The sequence below is a fragment of the Eublepharis macularius genome, chromosome 1 (genome assembly GCF_028583425.1).
Source record: "Eublepharis macularius isolate TG4126 chromosome 1, MPM_Emac_v1.0, whole genome shotgun sequence".
NCBI lineage: Eukaryota > Metazoa > Chordata > Lepidosauria > Squamata > Eublepharidae > Eublepharis > Eublepharis macularius.
This window is the reverse complement of record NC_072790.1, coordinates 75,007,613-75,027,405: the sequence shown is the minus strand read 5'-3', so window position 1 is coordinate 75,027,405 and position 19,793 is coordinate 75,007,613. Positions and strand designations below refer to the sequence as shown.

At 39.9% G+C, this 19,793-nt stretch overlaps 1 protein-coding gene across 1 annotated transcript; it reads left to right on the top strand.

The window, feature by feature from the left end:
* Positions 1 to 19,312, top strand: TMEM30A (transmembrane protein 30A). The gene is made up of 7 exons (XM_054970376.1): positions 1 to 387; positions 6,191 to 6,304; positions 9,065 to 9,172; positions 10,921 to 11,011; positions 13,229 to 13,372; positions 13,947 to 14,153; positions 15,480 to 19,312. The coding sequence occupies exons 1-7, from the start codon at positions 91 to 93 to the stop codon at positions 15,671 to 15,673; spliced, it is 1,155 nt and encodes a 384-aa protein (XP_054826351.1). The 5' UTR covers positions 1 to 90; the 3' UTR covers positions 15,674 to 19,312.
* The last annotated feature ends 481 nt before the right edge of the window (positions 19,313 to 19,793 follow it).

Sequence of the window (19,793 nt, the reverse complement as noted above, 5' to 3'; positions counted from 1 at the left end):
GCTGTGGTGAGAAGGAAGGGGAACGTTGTTGCCGTTGCTGCCTCCTCTCTTCTCGCCTTCTTCCCTCTTCGCCCTCCCGGCGGGGGCTCCATGGCGATGAACTACAGCGCGAAAGAGGAGGCAGACGGGCACCAGGTGGTGGCCGCGAGTAGCAGCGGCGCGACCAGCGCCGGAGGAGGGGGGCTGTCTGGGGGCAACAGCGTGGGCGGGGGAGCCGTCAAGAGCCGCAAACCTGACAACACGGCCTTTAAGCAGCAGCGGCTGCCGGCTTGGCAGCCCATCCTCACCGCCGGCACCGTCCTGCCCGCCTTCTTCGTCATCGGCCTCATCTTCATCCCCATCGGCATCGGCATCTTCGTCACCTCCAACAACATCCGAGAGTACGAGGTAAAGGGGGCGAATGAGGACACGGGAGGGTCGGGCTGTGGGAGAGCGCAGGCATGGGATGGGCAGTCATGGGAACGGTGATCCCCTGTCTCTTCCGCGACGCCGTTGTGTAACGCTGGGCGAACCCGGCAGGGTGGTTGTGAGATGAAACAGGACCGGTCCGTGTGAACTCCTTGCAAAATGTGTATCCGTGATGATGACACTGACGGCAGAAGAAGATGCACAGGATCACAGGTGAGGGGAAGGCGTCATGTCTGAACACGAAGAGGTGGTTGACATTCTGTTGGGGGGGGGGGGATCATTTCTTTGGTCCTCAAATGCTTCGTTCTCAAGAGCAGTTTCTCAACCGCAGCAACTAACACCGAGGTTATAAAATGTACCTGGTAAGTCGCCGCAGTGGCACTGGGCTGGCAGTTCTCGGTTTGCTCAGTGGGTTCATAAGAGACAAGAGTTCCAGAGGTTGAGGGGGGTATGAGTTGGGAAGAGGGTGTTGCTTTTGAGGGGCTGGTTTCATGGATTGTGATGGTAACTCTTCAGAGGCCTCTCTTTAAGTCCAGCATACTGTTGCTTCCCAGGAGAATGGCAGTTTGTTATTTGCAGACAAAAAGAAGGAAAGATTTCTAAAGCAGGATCGTGAAAAAGATATTGAAGTTTAACAAATTGTATCCCGGTAGAATGAACAATAGGCAGTAGAATGAACAATTTATATGATATACCCTAGGAAGCCATGTCCTCCAGTCTGTGAGATCTGAGCGAGATCTGATCTGTTAATGATGGGGTGATTTGGAGGTTGTAAATTCATAGGGTTGCCAAGGAAGTGACTTGATGGCACATAACACACAAACGCTCCCACACTGCAAAGTAGAAGAAGGATGAAAGAATGACCCCAAAACCTTTTTTAGAGTTTGGTTTTTGCATTCTAGGCGTGAGGCTTTTAAAAACAATCTTACGTTTCCTTTTATTGTTGAGGAAATGGGCATGGCAGGTGAAATGATGCAAAAAGTCTGTGGAAGTAATTACAGGGGAATGCACATGATGGAGCAACTCTTTATTACTGTTGGGTGGACAGCTGGGTAGTGAATAAAGCATTTGCATTCTTGATTCTGTTTGAAACAAAATTATTGGACTGACCTGTGTAGAACTGGGCAGTGTTTGAATCATTTTCACTGCATGGCCAGTACCACTGGAACCAATATCTGTATTTACCATGTTTTAGTTTTTTTCTACTTAACTTGAGCAATTGGACTCCTCATCATATATCAAGTTTTGAACAATCTTTATTTTGAATCCTGCATTTCTGTGCCTTAAGTAAGTGTTGAGTAATGTTATTATAAGTAAAGTCCATTTTGAGGAGAAAGGTGGGCAATTTTGGCATTTATCTGAGCAAGTGTTTGACATTATTGCTGTATTTTCATATTTCTACAGCTGTGGGGTTTAGATGCACAGTAAAGATGTCCTGTTGTTTATTGTATTATATACATTTTGGTAATTGGCCTTTTTTAGCACTCTTCACAGTTTCTATTTTTGAAGTTCTGATTTGGTAAGACACCAATGTACACTTTCAGTGATGTTGGAAACTGAAGCTCAGACTGTGAGGAAATACTGAATCTAGGTGTGGGAAAGAAGAGACATTAGAAGGGGGGAAATGCTGTGAAAAAGTGGGTTGTCAGAGTGTGTGAGAGAGTTGGATACTGGAGTTAAGCAATTGGGGAGGGAGTTTGAGGGAGGGGCTGGGAGAATAGGTAGAAGGGACAAATCAGACAGTGCAAAATAATGATGAAACTGTTAGGAATAGAGAAGATTGGAGTCTGGAGGCAAAGGACAGCTAGATAGTATGTATATGAGTGTTATGGTTCATTTGAGCAGGATTGCTATTCTGTGAGTTGAAAGCATTCTAGATGTCTTCCTGTTCACATTCAGATCAACAAAACTACAAATTAAGACGACATAAAGCTAACAAGATATTTCAGCCACTGTGAGCTATGTTTATGAAACGACGACCCCACCCCCACCATAACATACACTTTTTTGTAAGGTCCAGATCTGACTTGACTCTTGTGGATCAGATTCAGGAAGTTAGCAAGCATCTGGACTTTTGAATATTGAAATATGTATGCATTAAATGTAATTTTTCTTCCCTTCTTGAAGTAAGATATCTTTCTGGAAAGATTTTTCAGGCATTCCGTTCACATGTATAGGAGCACAGAAATGTTCAAAGCGCAGTTCTCAATCAAGTGGTTGTCTTGCCTATATCTGCATTTGAGGTGAGAACAACATTATATTTGCTCATCTGTAGAGTTTATAAAAAACATACATACCATCTTACATATCTTGGTATGTCCCTGTATCAGTGAATGTTGATACTCTAGTTGAGATAAGTCTTGTGTATTTGCAGCAAAGGCAAGTGAAAATGCATTGGTGTGCTTTCCTGGCCAGACCTGGTAACTTTAATTAGCCATCTGGTATTCTGATTTTATAGCTGCATGGGCATCAAATGATCAGCAGTATTTTAAGAAGTTAGCCTATAGAGAGACTCCAGTTCTCCCACTGACTGGGTTATAGGTTTGAATGTAACTTTCGATTGTAGTGAAGCATGAGCCAGTGCGAAGCTTAGAGGAAGTTGGCTTGCCAAGACTTTTATTTTTAGAATTGTGAAGGTGACTTGAAATGCAGGAAATACACAGAAAAGAGGAAAAAGGCTTTTAAACCAAACTTGGCATGTTACTGGAAAAATGGATGGTAGGGAGTGAATCGTGGACTTTGTGAGACAGAAATATATGGATTAGGGGTGGAGTGGTGATAACCTTTGCTTTCACTTCCCATGCCTGTTATACCCTGGCAGGTACACTTTCAACTGCAGGTAGTGGGGATCCCCCCCCATTAAGTGGGAACCTGATTTTTACTTGTGAGTTCAAGTATGACAACCATTAAAAAAAGCTCTGTAGGCACTCTGTACAGTTTGTATCATGCTTCAGAATGGGTTGCCTTATATGTATGTAGTATTTGCATATATGCTGATTCTGCATATGTCTTGCCTAGTGCATGTGGCAATAGCCTTTATATGTGGTTCTGATCCCATGAAACATTTATATGGGCAAGTGTGTGTCATGTGGCTGTTGTCACATTTTAATCAGCTTTATGTTCCAGATTTTTCAAACCAGAATAATGTTGTTAGGGTGCATTTTGGTAAAACACTAGTCATTTGGATTTAGATAGAGCAAACAGCTATTTATATGCCTAATGTTGTATTGGTTAATACTGGATTCAGGATGTGAATGTTATGGGGTTCTGTTCTTATTAATTCAAATAGTAATTAATCCATTATTTATGACTTTGACCAAACCCTTAATATATAGTTATACAGTTCCACTGTAAATCAGAAACACTTACTGGTTTGTAATTACTGTTTTGGCAAATGTACCTTTCAGAGTACTCATTAAAAGATGAATGTCGTCATGGTGTACAATCATTAATTCATGTCACCATATTAGCAGTTGGTTTATATTTTGTGCAAGAGCTTGGAGCTGCTGTTTCAAAGGTTTCAGCACATATTGTACTTTTCTTGAGAATTAAATTTGCCATACCCTCTCTCTTAGATGCTTGGGTGTCTATATCTGTGTAATATATGGGGTACAGGAGAGTGAGGGAACTCAGAAAATGATAGTTATGAATAAAAATGTAGTGACATCTGGAGTAAGGATGTGTGGATTGATGACTAAGAAAGTCATATTGAAAAAAACTTGATATTAGTCTCCAATTAAGAGACCCTCATTTTAATACTTGGAAAAAAGTCTGGGCTGCTTTAAAAATCCAAGACAAGGTTGAGATGTACTACATGTTCTCCTGATGTGTCCTGTTAATCACTTTCTAAAAATAAGCACCTTTGTTTCCAGGTTTAAGGACACAAAGCACATCTCTCAGTCTGTCAGTGCTGAGATGTTGTTGGCTCCAGTACTGATATTCAAAGGAAGCATTCTTGTTTTAGAGATTTTTTTTAAGAACAAAGATGTAACTGAGCGTACAGATAAAGCAAATGTTTTTGCTCAGTAGTAATCAAGGCAAGTGTTATGATTTGCATCAATATTGCTTGAAAATATACAAATCTCAAGTTGTTGCAATTGTCATTTTGAGTTTAATGATAAAATGAAAAATGATTGAATGGCGTGTACATTGACTTACACACAATCTTCAGAATACATGTATATAACTACTTTAGAGCAGCAACGACTTCTTACAATAAGCATTCTTTAAGCCAAGTGAGAGCAATTTGCTTGGCATTAAGGGAAGAATCAGACTTTGCTGTTACGTTTGAATATGTCTGAAATCATGTTGACTGGAACTTGCTTTTTAAAACACAACTATCTTGAGATCTCAAATAAGAGGCATTAGAATATCTGTATTTTTGTCTTGCCTTAAGTTAGCAGTATCAATAAACTTTGGTTTGGAACAAATTGATAATTTGCCACATGCAGAAGCACTTTCTGCATTTGCATGAGCTCCTCTGAATCCCAGCCTTGGTGTGCCTGCAATATGTGTTTTACTTGCGCTGCAGAGTGTGGCAACACCTTGAAATTTTTCAGGGATTTAAGTTGATAACTCTGTTTTAATACTACTCCCTTTGCAAAATCCTTATTAACAGTATTCAGCTTTCTCAGTGACGAACATAATTTCCTAAGCAGATGACAAAAACAAACACTGATCTTTGCAACCTTGTTCTAATTTCTTGTTTTATTATGAGCTGCCCTGAGCTTTAATAAAGGGTGGGGTATAACTCTGAATAAATAGTCTTGACCAAATTCAGCTACTCACCCTTTACTATTTTTCCTCTCTTGCCTCTTAATCTGAGTTTTGCTAGTTTTAGTTTGAGTGACTGCAATTAGGAAATATCTGCCAGTGAAACAAAGTCCTCCAATACAAATCCAGTTAAATTAGGATGGTATTGGGCAAGTGTATTTGAAAATGTTTTCCTAGTCTAGAGTTGTTAAGATGGTCATTGTTTAAGTGGCAAATAACTTAGCCTTATTTTATCATGCGTTGGTGTTTATTTGAGGGATGCTTCTGGCCTTTATCCAGTGATCCAGTTAAAAAAACTTAAGTGCTTTATGTTTTCTTAAAAATTGTGGTTTCCATCAATTTTTCCAGCCCACTGAACCCCCTGAAATTTCAGTGGATCCTCAGGAACATCACAATGGGGTCTTCAGTGGGAAGTGGGAAGCTGGCAGAAATCATTGTTCCCTTTTCAGAGAGCTCAAGTACCTTCACGTGGCTGGATTCAGGCCCCTCTGTGTCTCAACTAGAATGAATTCCTTGTAGTGTTGAACAGGAATGGTTTAAATATCCCTTTTTTAATGCTCATAAATGTTTCTGCAAACTCAGGTGTTTGGTCTGTACAGTTTGGGCCTAATTTTGTTTCAGAGTGAAGATGTTTATTTGCTTTTTTCAATTAAAATGGTTTTCTGTCCCCAGTTGGTTTGGGAATTAATAGAACCTGGTTGCTGGCAGATGAAAGCATAATGTGCAAATTGAATAGGAACTTGGGCGGGAGGGGGGTGTCGCTGATTTATATTTACAAAATGTTTGACCAGATTTTTGTGAAATGTCAAAGTAGGAAGATGTAGCACAGCATGGCTTAGATACTGTTCTGGCATCAAATGTCTGCTGTGCTTACCAGCCCCCAAGAATGATCCTAGACAGACTATCTACTGATTATGGGGGTTGTTAACTATGGATTCAGGCACATATGTGTTCTGTTTGATTCAATTTATCTCCCTTTTTTCCTCCCCCTCCCATAATTATTTTATAGATTGATTATACAGGAACAGAGCCAGGTAGTCCTTGTAATAAGTGCTTAAATGTGTCCTGGAACAGTACTCCTTGCCATTGCATCATTAACTTCACATTGGATCAACCTTTTGAGGTATGTTTTCTTTTGTGTATTTAAAGCAGTATGAAGATGGATTTGACTCCAGTGCTCATGTGTATTTCCTGACTAGAGCTCCTTCATATTGGCTGTTCTTCCCTTTCCTCTGTAAATCAGTGTTGCATGTCCTAACTGTTCTTCTGCATTAGCTTTTTTTGCTGTTCACCTTCTAATGTGTTTTCATTGTACGTCTTATTTCTTCATATGAAGAACTAGGCTTGAAGCAAATCCCATGTATTTACATGGTGGTCCAAACATGTATAATGTGAAGTGGAGTCAATAAATTCTCAAAGTTTTTATGTGAAACAAAACACTGCAGCAAGTTTTTTTTTTAAAAAAAAGTTGCCCAGATAGGGCAGCTATAAGTGTGAAATTCAATCTGCTACTTTTATGGCATGTTGCCAGTTTGTACTACCCAGTCATATTTTTATTCTGCTGTTCCTCTGAAGAGTGCAGGTCACCATACATGGTCCTGCCTTCCTCCAGCAAACCCATGAGTTATGTTAGGCTGAGCCCAAATCACCCATTGAGTGGAAAACTGAGCCCAAGACTCTTGTCAGGCTCTAGTTCTCTAACCTTTATGCCACTCTAGTAGCTGTTTGGTGGAAATTAGATGGAAAAGGTAACATTTCAATGCTTTTAGTCTTTGCAAGCAAACTCATTTTCTAATCTGTTTGACAGCATTCCTTTTACAGCTTCTTCAGAAATATAATTTCATTAAAGAGTGCTTAGCCTAATCTCTTTATTCTCTTGTAAAATGAAAGGAAGCTATAAGTTCTTGAAAGGAAGCTATAAAAGATACGTAGACACATAATGGGGTTTTAAAATGATTGAACTCCTAACTTGGTTTTTTAAATAATAAAAGTTTCTGTTTATTATGCAATGACCTGCTGTTGCTTTGTAGCAGAGTTTTGAGTGTTTAGAAGCAACCCTGATTTAAAACAAAAACTTTTAACAGTGTGTTTTTATATGAATTGTTTGAGAAATTCAGGGATTTCAATTTTGAGCTTTATTTGTGACTAAATTTTGTACCTCCTGTTTTGTGATTGATTAAACAAGAGATTGGATCCAGATTCATAATTTTGCAGGTGCAAGGATTTCTGCTCAGGAAGCGCAGTTTTTCCACCTTCCCGTTCTGTGGCAGCCTGTGATCTTGTTCTTGGGGGTTCTCTGTCCTCCAAGCAACAGAATTTCAGGAAGTAATGCAGGCTACTTCAGGAGGGAAGATGTGGGAAAATGGTGCTCTGTGAGTGGATATCCTTGCATCAATGGAAATATCTAATCTGGTTCCAAGACCAAGGCTATTGTGTTTAGTTTCATGTTTTAAAATTATAGTATTCTACAGTTTAAGGAAGTTTAGATTTCATGGTCTGTAGAGGGAACAAGACCCAAAAAGGAGGCCTACTGGTTAAGGGAGATCAGCAGAACCGCAATCCTAGTAGAGCATCCCTGAGCACAGCACAGATAGGACTGCCACTATTTCCCCCAAATAGTCCTAGCCCAGAGGCTGGGGAAAAGAAGGCTCTGACCTTCTGGCTGTTACATAGAAGTCAGGTATGCTGAGTCTCCCACAAAAAAAAATTATGCAGGTAGCTGGGCCAATCCACTCAGGGCGCTGGTTTAGGTTGAAGCCAGGAATCAGAGAGACCACACAATAAGAAGAATATTTTTGCTTATTAAAACTGTACATGAAAGATTATATTTAAGAAAATGTGCAAAAGGATACGTCAAACGATAAAGCTAACTGAAACCCTATACTATACATACTGGCAGAGTCTTGCCTTTCTAAGCCATGATGGTAACTTGTAGGTACAGTACAGCATTCTTAGTCAGCAACCAGGTTAAGAATCCAAGGTTTTAATGAGAATTTGTAATCCATAAGGGACTCAAAGGAGCCATACTGAAATTTTTTATTTTATGTCAAATTTCCTAGCAACCTGGCATGAACTCTTTAGAGTCAATCAGTGTCCTGCCATGACATGTGAGTTTGGTATTACATCAAGCCCATGAAGCACGACTAGGAGCATATACAAGAAAACAGCTAGGTCAGATAAACTTAACTAGCTGGAATGCTTTGGCCTTACCTCCCCCTAACCTTGGATACTTCAGTAAGGCACCTGTACTGCAAAACTTTGGAGTAATTCTTACACTAGCAATTCTTACCCATAATACTGCCAGGGTCTTGCTAGACAGGCCATTTTCTTTACAGGGACAAGTAACATTTATTGTGTTAATTTATGCTATGGAGTGTTGAAATGTGAGCTAATCCTAAATTTCTGAGACTGGTCCATTTTTATTCCTCATTGCTTATTTTCTTGTGTCGTTCCTGATTCTGAATATCACAGTTACATCTGAAACTATTTATTGTATGATAGGGTTCTCTAATGTGGTGTCCATGGGCACCATTGCACCTGCCAACACCTTTCTTGGTGCCTACCAAGTGTTTTTAGAAAGTGAGTGGAGCTTTTGCCAAGCATGGCTTCTGATTGGCTGTTGGAGATTTGATTAACTGAGCATATTATTAAAAACATTGCTTTGACAGAATCTGCTTCCAAAGCACAAGGATTTTGACTATGTGACTGAAAGTAAGCTGTAGCAGCTGTTTTGTGCTTAGCTCTACCTCCAGCAGCCATTTTATGGCTATGCCCACTACACTGTCAGAATTCCAGATGTGCCCGCAGGCTCAAAAAGGTTGGGAACCCCGGTATATGAATTACTCTGCACATTTCAGAAACATTCTTCACTTGTGTATTGCAGAGCAATGTATTTATGTATTATGGACTGTCAAACTTCTATCAGAATCATCGCCGCTATGTGAAGTCTCGGGATGATAGCCAGCTAAACGGCAATAATAATTCTTTATTTGTAAGTAAATTCTCTGGCTCCAGCATGCATGTCTTGCTTCTGCTATGTAAATCCAGATGACTTTTCAAATACTATGGGGAAAAGAAGATCTCTGTATTGTCATAATGATTTGTTAATGAGCTTCCCTGTAGGATTTTTTTCTTCTTCTGATTCTATTGGGCCCCCCACCCACTATTTTAAAATAAAGTCTTATTGCTAATGTGTTCAGTCACCAACGTAACTTAATTTCAATTAAGTTTCAGTTAGGCTTCATGGGAAAACCAACCACTAAAGCCAGTTAGAGTATTAAGTTGAGCGGTGTTGCTACTTATTCACTTATATCAATATGCTACCTAATATGTTCTACTTGGTATGTAGAAATTACTTAAAAATATTTTGTGATGTAGTCATCAGAGCAAGCTGGTTTATTTGTCAATTACTTAATCAGTAAGCCTTTATTGTATGAGTACCTGAAAGTACTCTTAAACATAACCTACTGCTACTGTATGTGCTCATTTCCTTTGGCATTTGATGAAAAGAATATTGGACTAATCCGTGCCAAACATCTCAGGTGTTTTTCTTATAAGTTGATGACAGTTTTATAGAAGCAGCTTCTAACCATAATATATCTAGCAGACTATAATAGTAGCTAAAGATGTCAATTATAGTAAAATAAGCCTAACTTTCATTGAAGGAAAGCCTGTCTTAAACTCTCTACACTCTCTGTAGATTGCCCATAAGATGCGGTTAGAAAATGGTGCTGTTTTGGTGTGGCAGAGTCAAGAGTCTCTTCTTTATTCAGTGGTGGGTGCTTCAGCACTGAGCATTTGTTGTGAAGATTATTTTACTGGGATAGGCTCTACTTATCCTTTAGAAAGAAGAGACCAAGAACTGAGAGGGATTAGCCACCTGCAAAAGATTAGTTAGGAGACGTACAATGTATTTATGTATTTTCATTCTGAAGGGTTTAATGGAACCAAAGAACAGAACAGTAATACTTTTTCTGCTGTGATCAAAGTGAAGACTTCCCTTCTAAGCTACTATTTCAGTTATGACTGAAAAATTACCTCCTATCTAGTTATACAAAACTTTTGTCAAGCCAAATCAAAAGAAAATATGTTAGTCAAATTCCAGATGTCATCATCTTCTCTAAGGATGATCAAACAACAAGGTTTGAATATAGTGAGAATCTAAAAGAGGACAGCACATCCAGTGTTTGAGATACCAGTAGACATATGTTCAGTTGCTTGCTGTGTAACTTTGTAGATACACTTCAGTGCTTGAAAACTTGCCTTACCAGTCTGTCCAGTTCTTCTTCCAGCTCTGTACCTGATCTCTGAATGGTATGAACAAAGGGGAGCATATTAGCTTTTTTCTTTTGTAACTTAAGTCACAGAATGGAAAGAATCCATTGTAGATATTTGTTGACTGAATATTATTGTATTACTGATATGTTTGTCAAATAATTGGGTTGTTTTGGAAGTCGAACATAGGAAGAAGAGGTATTGTAATATCACTTAAGCTTTTATCAAGCAAATGGAATTGGATCCAAAGATGTTGATCCCCTGCATTGTCAGAGGAGCAGGACAGTCATTGCTGAGTCTCCTGAAGTGGGCTTCAGTGTGGTGCAGCAAGAGGAGGGAGGTGTTACGGTCCCACTCCACTTGCAGTGCTTTGGCTCTAATCCTGGGTCTCCAGTGTTTTGGTTATGCTCTGACTCACTTTCTTTTTGCTAGGTCAAACTGACTTGTTCTCTTTGTGCCGCTTAGAACCCCAGTAAGGAATGTGAGCCTTACCGCACCAGTGAGGACAATAAGCCCATTGCTCCTTGTGGAGCTATTGCCAACAGCATGTTCAATGGTAGGATTTATAAATATGTTACAGTATAACCTCATATTTGTTTTGGTTTAACAACAAACAAGCAGAACCTTATGAAATGGTCAGTTCAGGCAGCCTTACTCTTTTATGCCACCATAACATGGGAGAATTAGTTCCCTAAACAATTCAGTTTAATTTCCACACAAAATGCCTCTCCTTGTCTTCTCCGTCTCTTCTCTCCAACAGCATACAGTCGTTTGTCCCTCGTTCTGTTATACTTACTGACTAGAATGTTTAACACTTCATAACATCACACTGATGAAATGGATCCTATGTACACCTTGTTTTACCATAAGGAATGTGGAAGTTACTTATCTGGTAACTTCCACAGACATGGAAGAGTTCACTTCTCCAGGTGCTATTTTACCACCACTCAGTGTTTGTAGGATTCCTTTTTGATGCCATTATCAAGTTAAGAATTAGAAATGTTTACTTACTAACCAGCAATCCAGAAATCAGTGATGTATGTTTTCCACAAAAAAACTGAGTGAAATCTAATTTAGCTTGTTTGTTTTGACTTATATTTAGAAAATAAAATTTTAAAAATAGCCTGAATTAGTTTTGTTTTGATAGCAACCCATGCTTGTACTAAAATATGTGAAAAGGGAAAGGAATCAGGGATGTTTAAACATTTTTTTTTCAAAACTTCATATGTAAATGACTTTTATTTAAATAATATATGTAAAATTTAAGGACAATATAGCATGTGCTTTCCTCATATTTTTTAAATTTTAAAATCCAAAGACACTGAAAACTGTTAATGCACAAATTTTACACACCCCTAAACCCTGAGCGTTATATGCTATGGACATGATTCTATATCGAAAACTTGATAAGCAATCTTTTGCCAAATGGGAAGGAAGTTTTAATTTTAACTCTGAGTATTCATAAAGTGCAGATTCAAGCTTTACCTTGGACCACTGTACATTTTTACATGTACAACTGGGGTAAAATGTCATTCAGAGACAATGTAAGATAGTGGTGGGCTAAGTTGAATAAACAGGTATGGGTTTCAGCAGCTGTTTCATTCTGATGTCTAGCAGCTCAGAGCTTGACTAGGAAGAACCTGTGAATGGCCAAATAACTGCCAGTTGGGGTGTGTGTGTGTGACCTTTTATCCTTGTACAGTTAGTATGATTATTTTGACAAATTAACCTCAAAACTGATCCCAGCCAAGCGAAGGTGGTGAAGGCTTTTGAGCCATCTTTTATTCTGAACTTTGGTGCCTCCTATCTCTACAGTTGCAGTAAACACCTTAAAAGAGCATCCACATGCAAACCCTGAATTCTGACAGTAGGAAATAGATGCATCACAACACTTTTGCCATTTATAATAAACTAGTAACAAAGCTTGTTGTGGGAAAAAATGCAACGGGCTCTAGAAAGGGGTGGGCGGGCATTGCCTCCTCCTTCTCCTCTGTGCCTGATTCCGGCCGCATGAAGGTGGGGGGCAGTCATTGTTACTTGTTCCACTCCTGATCCCGGCTGCGTGAAGGGGTGGGGGGTGGGGATTGCCACCTGCTGCATACCTGTTCCCAGCCAGGTGACTAAGGGGTGGGCCTTGGCACCTGCTTCGCTCCTGATCCTGGCCAAGTGAAGGGGGGAAGACATTGTCTCCTGCTCTGCTCCTGATCCCAGCTGGGTGAAGGTTGAGGGTGGGCATTGCTACCTGCTCTGCGCCTAATTCTGGCCAGGTGAAGGGGGGTGGGCATTGCCACCTGCCTGCTGATCCCAGCTGGGTAATGGGGGGGGGAGCATCGCCGCCTGCTCCATGCCTGATCCCAGCTGGGTGAAGACAGTGGGCAGGCATTGCCACCTGCTCCGTGTCTGATCCCACTTGGATGAAGGTGGGGGCAGGCATTGCCACCTGTTCTACTCCTGATCCCAGCTTGGTGAAGGCAGGGGGTTGGGCAGTGCCACCTGCTCCACTCCTGATCCCAGCTTGGTGAAGGCGGGCATTGCCACCTGCTCTGCACCTGATCTCGGTTTGGGCTTCCCCCCGCTGTGCACTATCAGAAGGATGGGCTGCCTCTTCTAGGCTTTACTCCATGGCAGCACCCTCTAGAGTCGCACCAGGGTAGGAAGTGAGTTGTCTGGAAAACAGTTAGGCTTTTATATAGTAGGATTGCTTGTCTTATGGTTGAGTTCATAGAGCAGAAAATGTTGAGAGTGATTAACTTTTATTTGTTTTTCCTTGTAGATACATTAACATTATATCATATTGATCAAAATGGAACACATCTTATTAAGCTGAATAAAAAGGGTATTGCTTGGTGGACCGACAAATACGTGAAGTTTAGGAATCCTGTTGGAGATGATGATAACTTAACAGTACTTTTTCATGGTAAGGTCGTTATTATGGTAGCTCAGGTTGTATTATCTCATTATAAATCTTCACTTTTTGATACTCTCCCTGCCTAAAATGGTTATTGTGTTTGCTACAATATGAGCTAAATTTGTTTGCTGTTGAAAAAAATCTTTATGCATTTTGAAGGAAACAATACTGGTTAGTGGAAAATTGTATACAAAGATTAGGTAGATATTGTGGCATGCATGCAAGCTTGTTTACAGGTTTAATCTTTACTCAGTTTCCAACACTTTAATCCTTATTCAGACTATTATCTGGCTTTTCTTTCAGTGCCCACAGATTCACCAACTGTCTAGTTTATTCTCCATGCTTCCAGATGATTGCTTGCACAGCAGTTATGCTTTATTTTGTTGGCTGTGGGGAAAATTGAAATTACTTAAGTTGAATGAGTAAGATGAGTCATAAAGTCTGAACAGGTTAGGAAAGGACAGCTGCCAAAAATGTATGCAAGGTCTTCTCCTTTTAACTAGAGCTGGGTAACAAATGTAATGTATAAAGTAAGAAAGCTTAGAGACTTAAAATAGTGCTTACATGCTGTTTTGTTTTTAAGGCACAGCAAAGCCTGTCAACTGGCGCAAACCAGTGTATCAGTTGGATTCAGACCCAGACAACAATGGGTTCATCAATGAAGACTTCATTGTGTGGATGCGTACGGCAGCATTGCCTACATTTCGTAAGCTGTATCGCCTCATAGAGAGGAAGAACAGCTTGCTCCCTACTCTGCCTGCTGGAAAGTATTCCTTAGATATAACATACAGTATCCTTTACTGAATGCTTCAGTAACTGTGCCATCTTTTTTCATATGCTTTAAACTCATTGGATTTGCAGCTTGCAACTGTTTAGCATGATCTGCAAGCCAGCAAAATGAACACATTGTTGTTAAACATTTAGGGCAAAAGCAGATTCTCAGAAGCTGCCATGAACCTACATAGCAGAGTTCTGAGGCCAAGGATGTGCTGTTGGGGTTGAGTTTCTTTTTGAAAACCCCAGTGCACATGCTTGCGAACAGCAACCATTTTCATGATTCTTTGTCTTTCAGGGCATTCAACACAAGGTCTGGACATCTTGGGGATTTGGACATAGTCTAATAATGTGACTTGCAGCTGCATGTGGGAAATATTTTTTTTTTTTGCATGTGAGAAGTTTAGAGGCCTAGTAGTGGTACGCGGGGAGGCGGGAACTTTGGAAGTGTACTTTGGCCTTGGCAGGCTGGATGGGATGAGGAACACGGTGGGGTTGGGTGCTGAGGAGTCTTTGCATTTCCGCTGAGGAGGAAGGCTTGGCCTTCCAAATTCAACAGAATTTAAATCTCAAAGTAAAAACTGAAAAGCCTGCTCACATTACTACACAAAAACTTCTGGTGAGAGTTGTAGTTTAATTTAGGCAGCACAAAGGAAGCACCTTTTGCCAGTTGTTTTATTTTTCTTCGATTGCTATAGCCAGTAGGCTTGACTCAAATCTTTTCCCAAATCCTTGGTGAGATAATTTTGGAATAACACTGACACAATTTGAGCTATAACAATATTATATATTCATGCCTGCTTAAAAATATTATATTCATTCCTATTTTAGAGTGCTGCTGTGAAAACACAAGTTGTTTTCATATGCCACAGTGAGCCTCTGTTTGTGCTTGTTGGGTGTGAATACATCTTGTTTGCCATGCTTGTTCTCCCCGTCGCTTCTAATTTGATTGTAAGCTGCCTGGTGAGGGAAACTTTTAGTCAAACATTGGGGCAAATAAAAGCTTGTTCCTTTCCCATAAGTTGCAGTGCTAAACCATTGTGGCTTGCAGGGAAGAAAAAAATTTGAATCTGCCAAGGTGCCTGCATGTATATGTCACGGCAAATTAGAATTTAATTGAAGGATTTCTAAACTAGAAAGCTTTGTACACAAAGAAAGTAGGGAGGGAACACACACATGGCAGATGGACTAGGTTCATACCTGTCATGAACAAGCAGAAATTTGTTGTGATATTGGAATATGGTCACAATTTCCTTTTTTCAGAGAATAGGCCAGTGGAATGGACAGGTGTTTACATTATTCTAATAGATATCAGTAAATGTTTTTCCTATATCTGAATCAGATTATCCCGTGCATAGCTTTGATGGACGAAAACGGATGATTTTGAGCACAATTTCATGGATGGGCGGCAAGAATCCATTTCTGGGAATTGCCTACATAACTGTTGGCTCCATTTGCTTTTTTCTTGGAGTAGTGCTGCTAATCATTCATCACAAATATGGAAATCGGAACAATAGTGCAGATATTCCCAATTAATCCCACCCTTCCAAATCACATGTACTGCATGTGCATCAAGGCCAGTCCAGAGTGGATATAGCTTTGAAAGCTTTATCCCTGGTTGAATGTTGCTTCTGACATTGAACACAAGTATTTCTTAAGCCTTTGTTTCCTTTACAGTGGATTAACTTGAAGATAACGGGTATAAAAATTAGCTGTAGCAAACTGTGCTGATGACAAAGGATTTTGGAGGTTTGCTTCTGACTGGACAGGTGCCATGATGCATATATAGTCTCTTTTCACCTAGAGGATCTGCTGCTTGTTGTGTGCTTTGTAATATGTCAATACTGTGTATAGGCTCTGCGGAGAGTGTGTGGTTGGTATAGAGTAACTTGTTAATATTTTGAGGAGTCAAGGTATGTCGGTGTTGCTTGAAGGAAAAGGGACCTCTCTAGTGTTCTGTCACACAACGCATTATGTGCATGGGCTTTATGTTCCCTGCTGAAATGTTTACTATATTAATCTTGTACAATTTACTCTGTATTGAGCCCAACTTCTGCTTGCAAAGTTCACAGTGTGTTCCAACAAGTATGCCTGGCATGTAAAGAAATGTGACAAAAGCATATTTGTTGACCATTAATTTTAAAAACAGCTTTCCACATGGAATTAATTGCAACATTTAAAAATTTTGCTTCAGTTTCGACATGCAGTTCTGTCTTACGCACTTTGTGTAGTCTGAGCCTCTTAGCATGCCTTCAGAAGAGATTCTTTTTCCAGGTTAGGAATGACAAGAGTGTCAGTACAGAAGCTTCATTTCCTCAGGTTAGAAGCAGTGCTTTTAAGAATACATCATAACCGTCTGCATATCCTTAATTGGGAGGAAACCGTACTTCTACCCCAGAAGATGTTTTCTCTCTTCTGATCAAATACACAAGATCATGAAATGTAAAAACGTGAAAAGAACCCGGCTGGATCAGACCAGTGGCCTATCTAGTCCAGCATCCTGTCTCACATAATGGCCAACCAGTTGACTCTGGAGGGCGAACAGCATGGCATAGAGGCCAAGGCCTTCTCCTGATGTTGCCTCTTGGCACTGGTAGTCAGAGTTTACTGCCTCTGAATGTGGAGCTTCCCTTTAGTGATCATGGCTAGTAACCACGGACAGACCTGTTCTCCATGAATCCTTTAAAGCCCTCTGTGCCTGTGGCCATCACTAGATCCTCTGGCAGCGACTTCCACATCTTAATCACTCATTGTGTAAAGAATATTTCCTTTTGTCTGTCCTGAGCCTACTGCCCATCAGCTTAATGTTTGCCATGAAACATCTTAAAGTTGCAATGGTAGTATAAATGAGGAATTTCACCTCCTGCACATTTTCAGTCAAGCCTGTCTCAACTGTAAGAACCCATTCCAGTGATTTTAAATTATACATATTGCATCGCTCTGTATATGAGGTTATAAGTGAAACTGGTTTGTTAATCTGAATATTCCCTATTGAATAAATGCTGCCATTTGTTTATGAAATTAGATGATTGGCAAAAATATGTCTTCTCAAGCAGCTCAGTTTTATGGCAGAAGTCAAGAAGATTGCACTGGGAAAGGGTCCATACAAAAGACCTCTAAATAAACTGTAGTCCAGTGAAGCCTTGGATCCTGGAAGTCTGTGCAGCGTCATGTATTATATAATCTTTTGGGAACTGGTGAAATACTGCCAAAATCAATATGGAAACAATTCCATATAAGAAGCTTCAAAGCTATAAAACCTAGCTGGTGGAGTAGAATGATATACAAAGTGCTGTATCTAACTTTTCACAGCCCATCTCTGTGCAGCTCACTTGCAGAATTTGCTGTCATAGGCAAATGGTAAGCCAGTATTACTAAGTTAAAAGTTACATTCTTTATGACATTCGAGTGAATATATCTCATTTTCGTCAGGGAATGCATACTAATTACAGGTTAGTAATTAGTATAATTGTCAGATGCTAAGAGAATAAATGAAGTGTTCTGCTGCACAGTTTTAGTATTAAGTGACTAAACATGAAGCACTTGAACTTTATTTTTAACATTCATACCCCACCTCTTTATATAAATGCTTAGCAGCTCACAACATAATAACACTAAAACATCAAACATGATAAAACATGGTAAAACATGGTAAAAAAAGTAAAAATGGAAATGGCAGCACAAACAGGATAAAAGATACACAGTTAAAACAATAAGATTAAAATTTAGGGCAGCTGTCTTTAAAAGGCCTAACTGCAGCATAGCAGAGACCTGAGAAGTCCTCTTAAAAATCAGTGCCATAAAAACAAGAGAGCTAATATAACTTCACAAATGGGATTGAGTTCTTAAAAGGCTTGCGAAAATAAAACTTTTCTTTGTATCTGAACTATTGTAAGTTCACTCCTAGTCAAGCTTTTGTGAGGAGGAAATTTTCACATCTTTGCATCACTATTGAAAAGCCTTTTGTGTGCTGACTCCCACCAACTTCTAATAATGGGGGCACACAAAATAAGGCCTGTGGAGATAATTTCAATTGTTGGAAAAGTCATACAGTAGAGATGAGCACGAACTGGAAAAAAAACTGAACTGTGTGGTTCGTCACATTTCACAAACCACAAACTTTCATGAACCTACCCTGATTCGTGAACTGGTTCATTTGGTTCGTGAAAACTTCAAATGGTCACTTCTGGGTTAGCAGAAGGTCACTTCCAGGCCAGCAGAAGGCCACTTATGGGTCATCAGAAGGTCTGCAGATAGTCCATCCCCTGTTGCCTAGGAAACGGATTGATTGGCGCCAGGTTGTCTACAGTGACAAAGCAAAAGCGAACCAAACAAACCAGTCTCGTGGTTCGTGGTGGTTTGTCAGAAATGGGCTCTGACGATCCAGCACGGTTTGTCACAAACTTTGGTTTGTATTTCGGTTCATGCCCATCTCTGTCATACAGGCAAGGCAATCTTTCAGGTACCCCAGGCCAGGTAGAGCTTCATAGGTAAAAATCATCACTTTGAATTGAACCTAGAAGTAAACCATCTGAGCTCTGGGGAGATATAATCCTTGTAACTTGTATGTTTTAACAGCCTTGAAACAATTGAAGCTTCTGAACAGTCTTCATAGACTGCCCGTATAGAACATATTGAAGTAGTCCAGTCTTAAATATAATCATGATAGATCACTAGCAAAATTACCTGTCAAGGAAGGCACTGGACTAATTCCACCTAAATTAGTAGAAATTAATTTTCATTTAAGTAGTCTGTTTTTGGCTGGGTTTGATCATTTTATAAAACGCTAGGAATCACAGCACACTTGCCCTCCCCCCCAGCCCCAACACCAGTAGCATAACCATAATTTTATTTTCCTTGAAATCAGTGACGGTGAGGGGGAATGTGCTCATCCATTCTTTGGCTTTAGCTTGACTTCAGGCCCTTTTCTAACCTCTTGGTATAGAGTCATGCTCAGTGATGATTTATTGATCATTGCTGTAGATCAGGAAGGACTACTGGAGTTCTCAGACACTTCTGTTGAAAAGCTGGGTGCTACTGCTTATGAATTTTGAATTGTCTTAAGTGATAAGTAATATTCACATTCCGTATGCATGGCAAGGTAAATTCTCATTGTATGTGAAAATACATTGGAATATTTTTTACTGTATGCTAAGTAAACATACGTTGCTCAGAGATTTTATGTTGCTAGAATGATACTCTTAGAAACTGGATTTTTTTCCTGCTATGCATAAACCGTCTTTGACAGAAAGAAAAGCTCACCTTGGAACAAATTTGCCAGCAGCTGGAAGACACTCATCCTTTATGCTTGATTGGTAAGGCTGTCAGATGGCAGATATTTTGCTTTCCTAGCAAAATACTTGTAGGATGGGTTCTAGCATTGACTAAAGCTGGCTTGTGTTTAAGGCTCCAGGTTATGTTCCTTGTCACCTGCTTTCAGGAAGCACTTGCCAAAGCCTTCCACTGAAATTCATCTCATGATTTGGGCCATGTCTACCCCAGCTAAGAAAGAGATTTCTTACATGTAGTTTAGGAAGAGATCATTGAGGGTGTGGAATGAAGAAGGCAGGAAGTGGTATGACTGTGCAGTGTAATATAACATCTTGCCCAAATTCATGTTCCCCAGAATTTTACTTCAGTGATGATAAAAAAAACA

Excerpts from the sequence above, each read along its gene's own strand:
- TMEM30A (XM_054970376.1), top strand. The coding sequence starts at position 91 with ATGGCGATGAACTACAGCGCGAAAGAGGAGGCAGACGGGCACCAGGTG. Across the intron at positions 388-6,190 it reads ACAACATCCGAGAGTACGAG|ATTGATTATACAGGAACAGA; the intron begins GTAAAGGGGGCG and ends ATTATTTTATAG. Across the intron at positions 9,173-10,920 it reads GCAATAATAATTCTTTATTT|AACCCCAGTAAGGAATGTGA; the intron begins GTAAGTAAATTC and ends TGTGCCGCTTAG.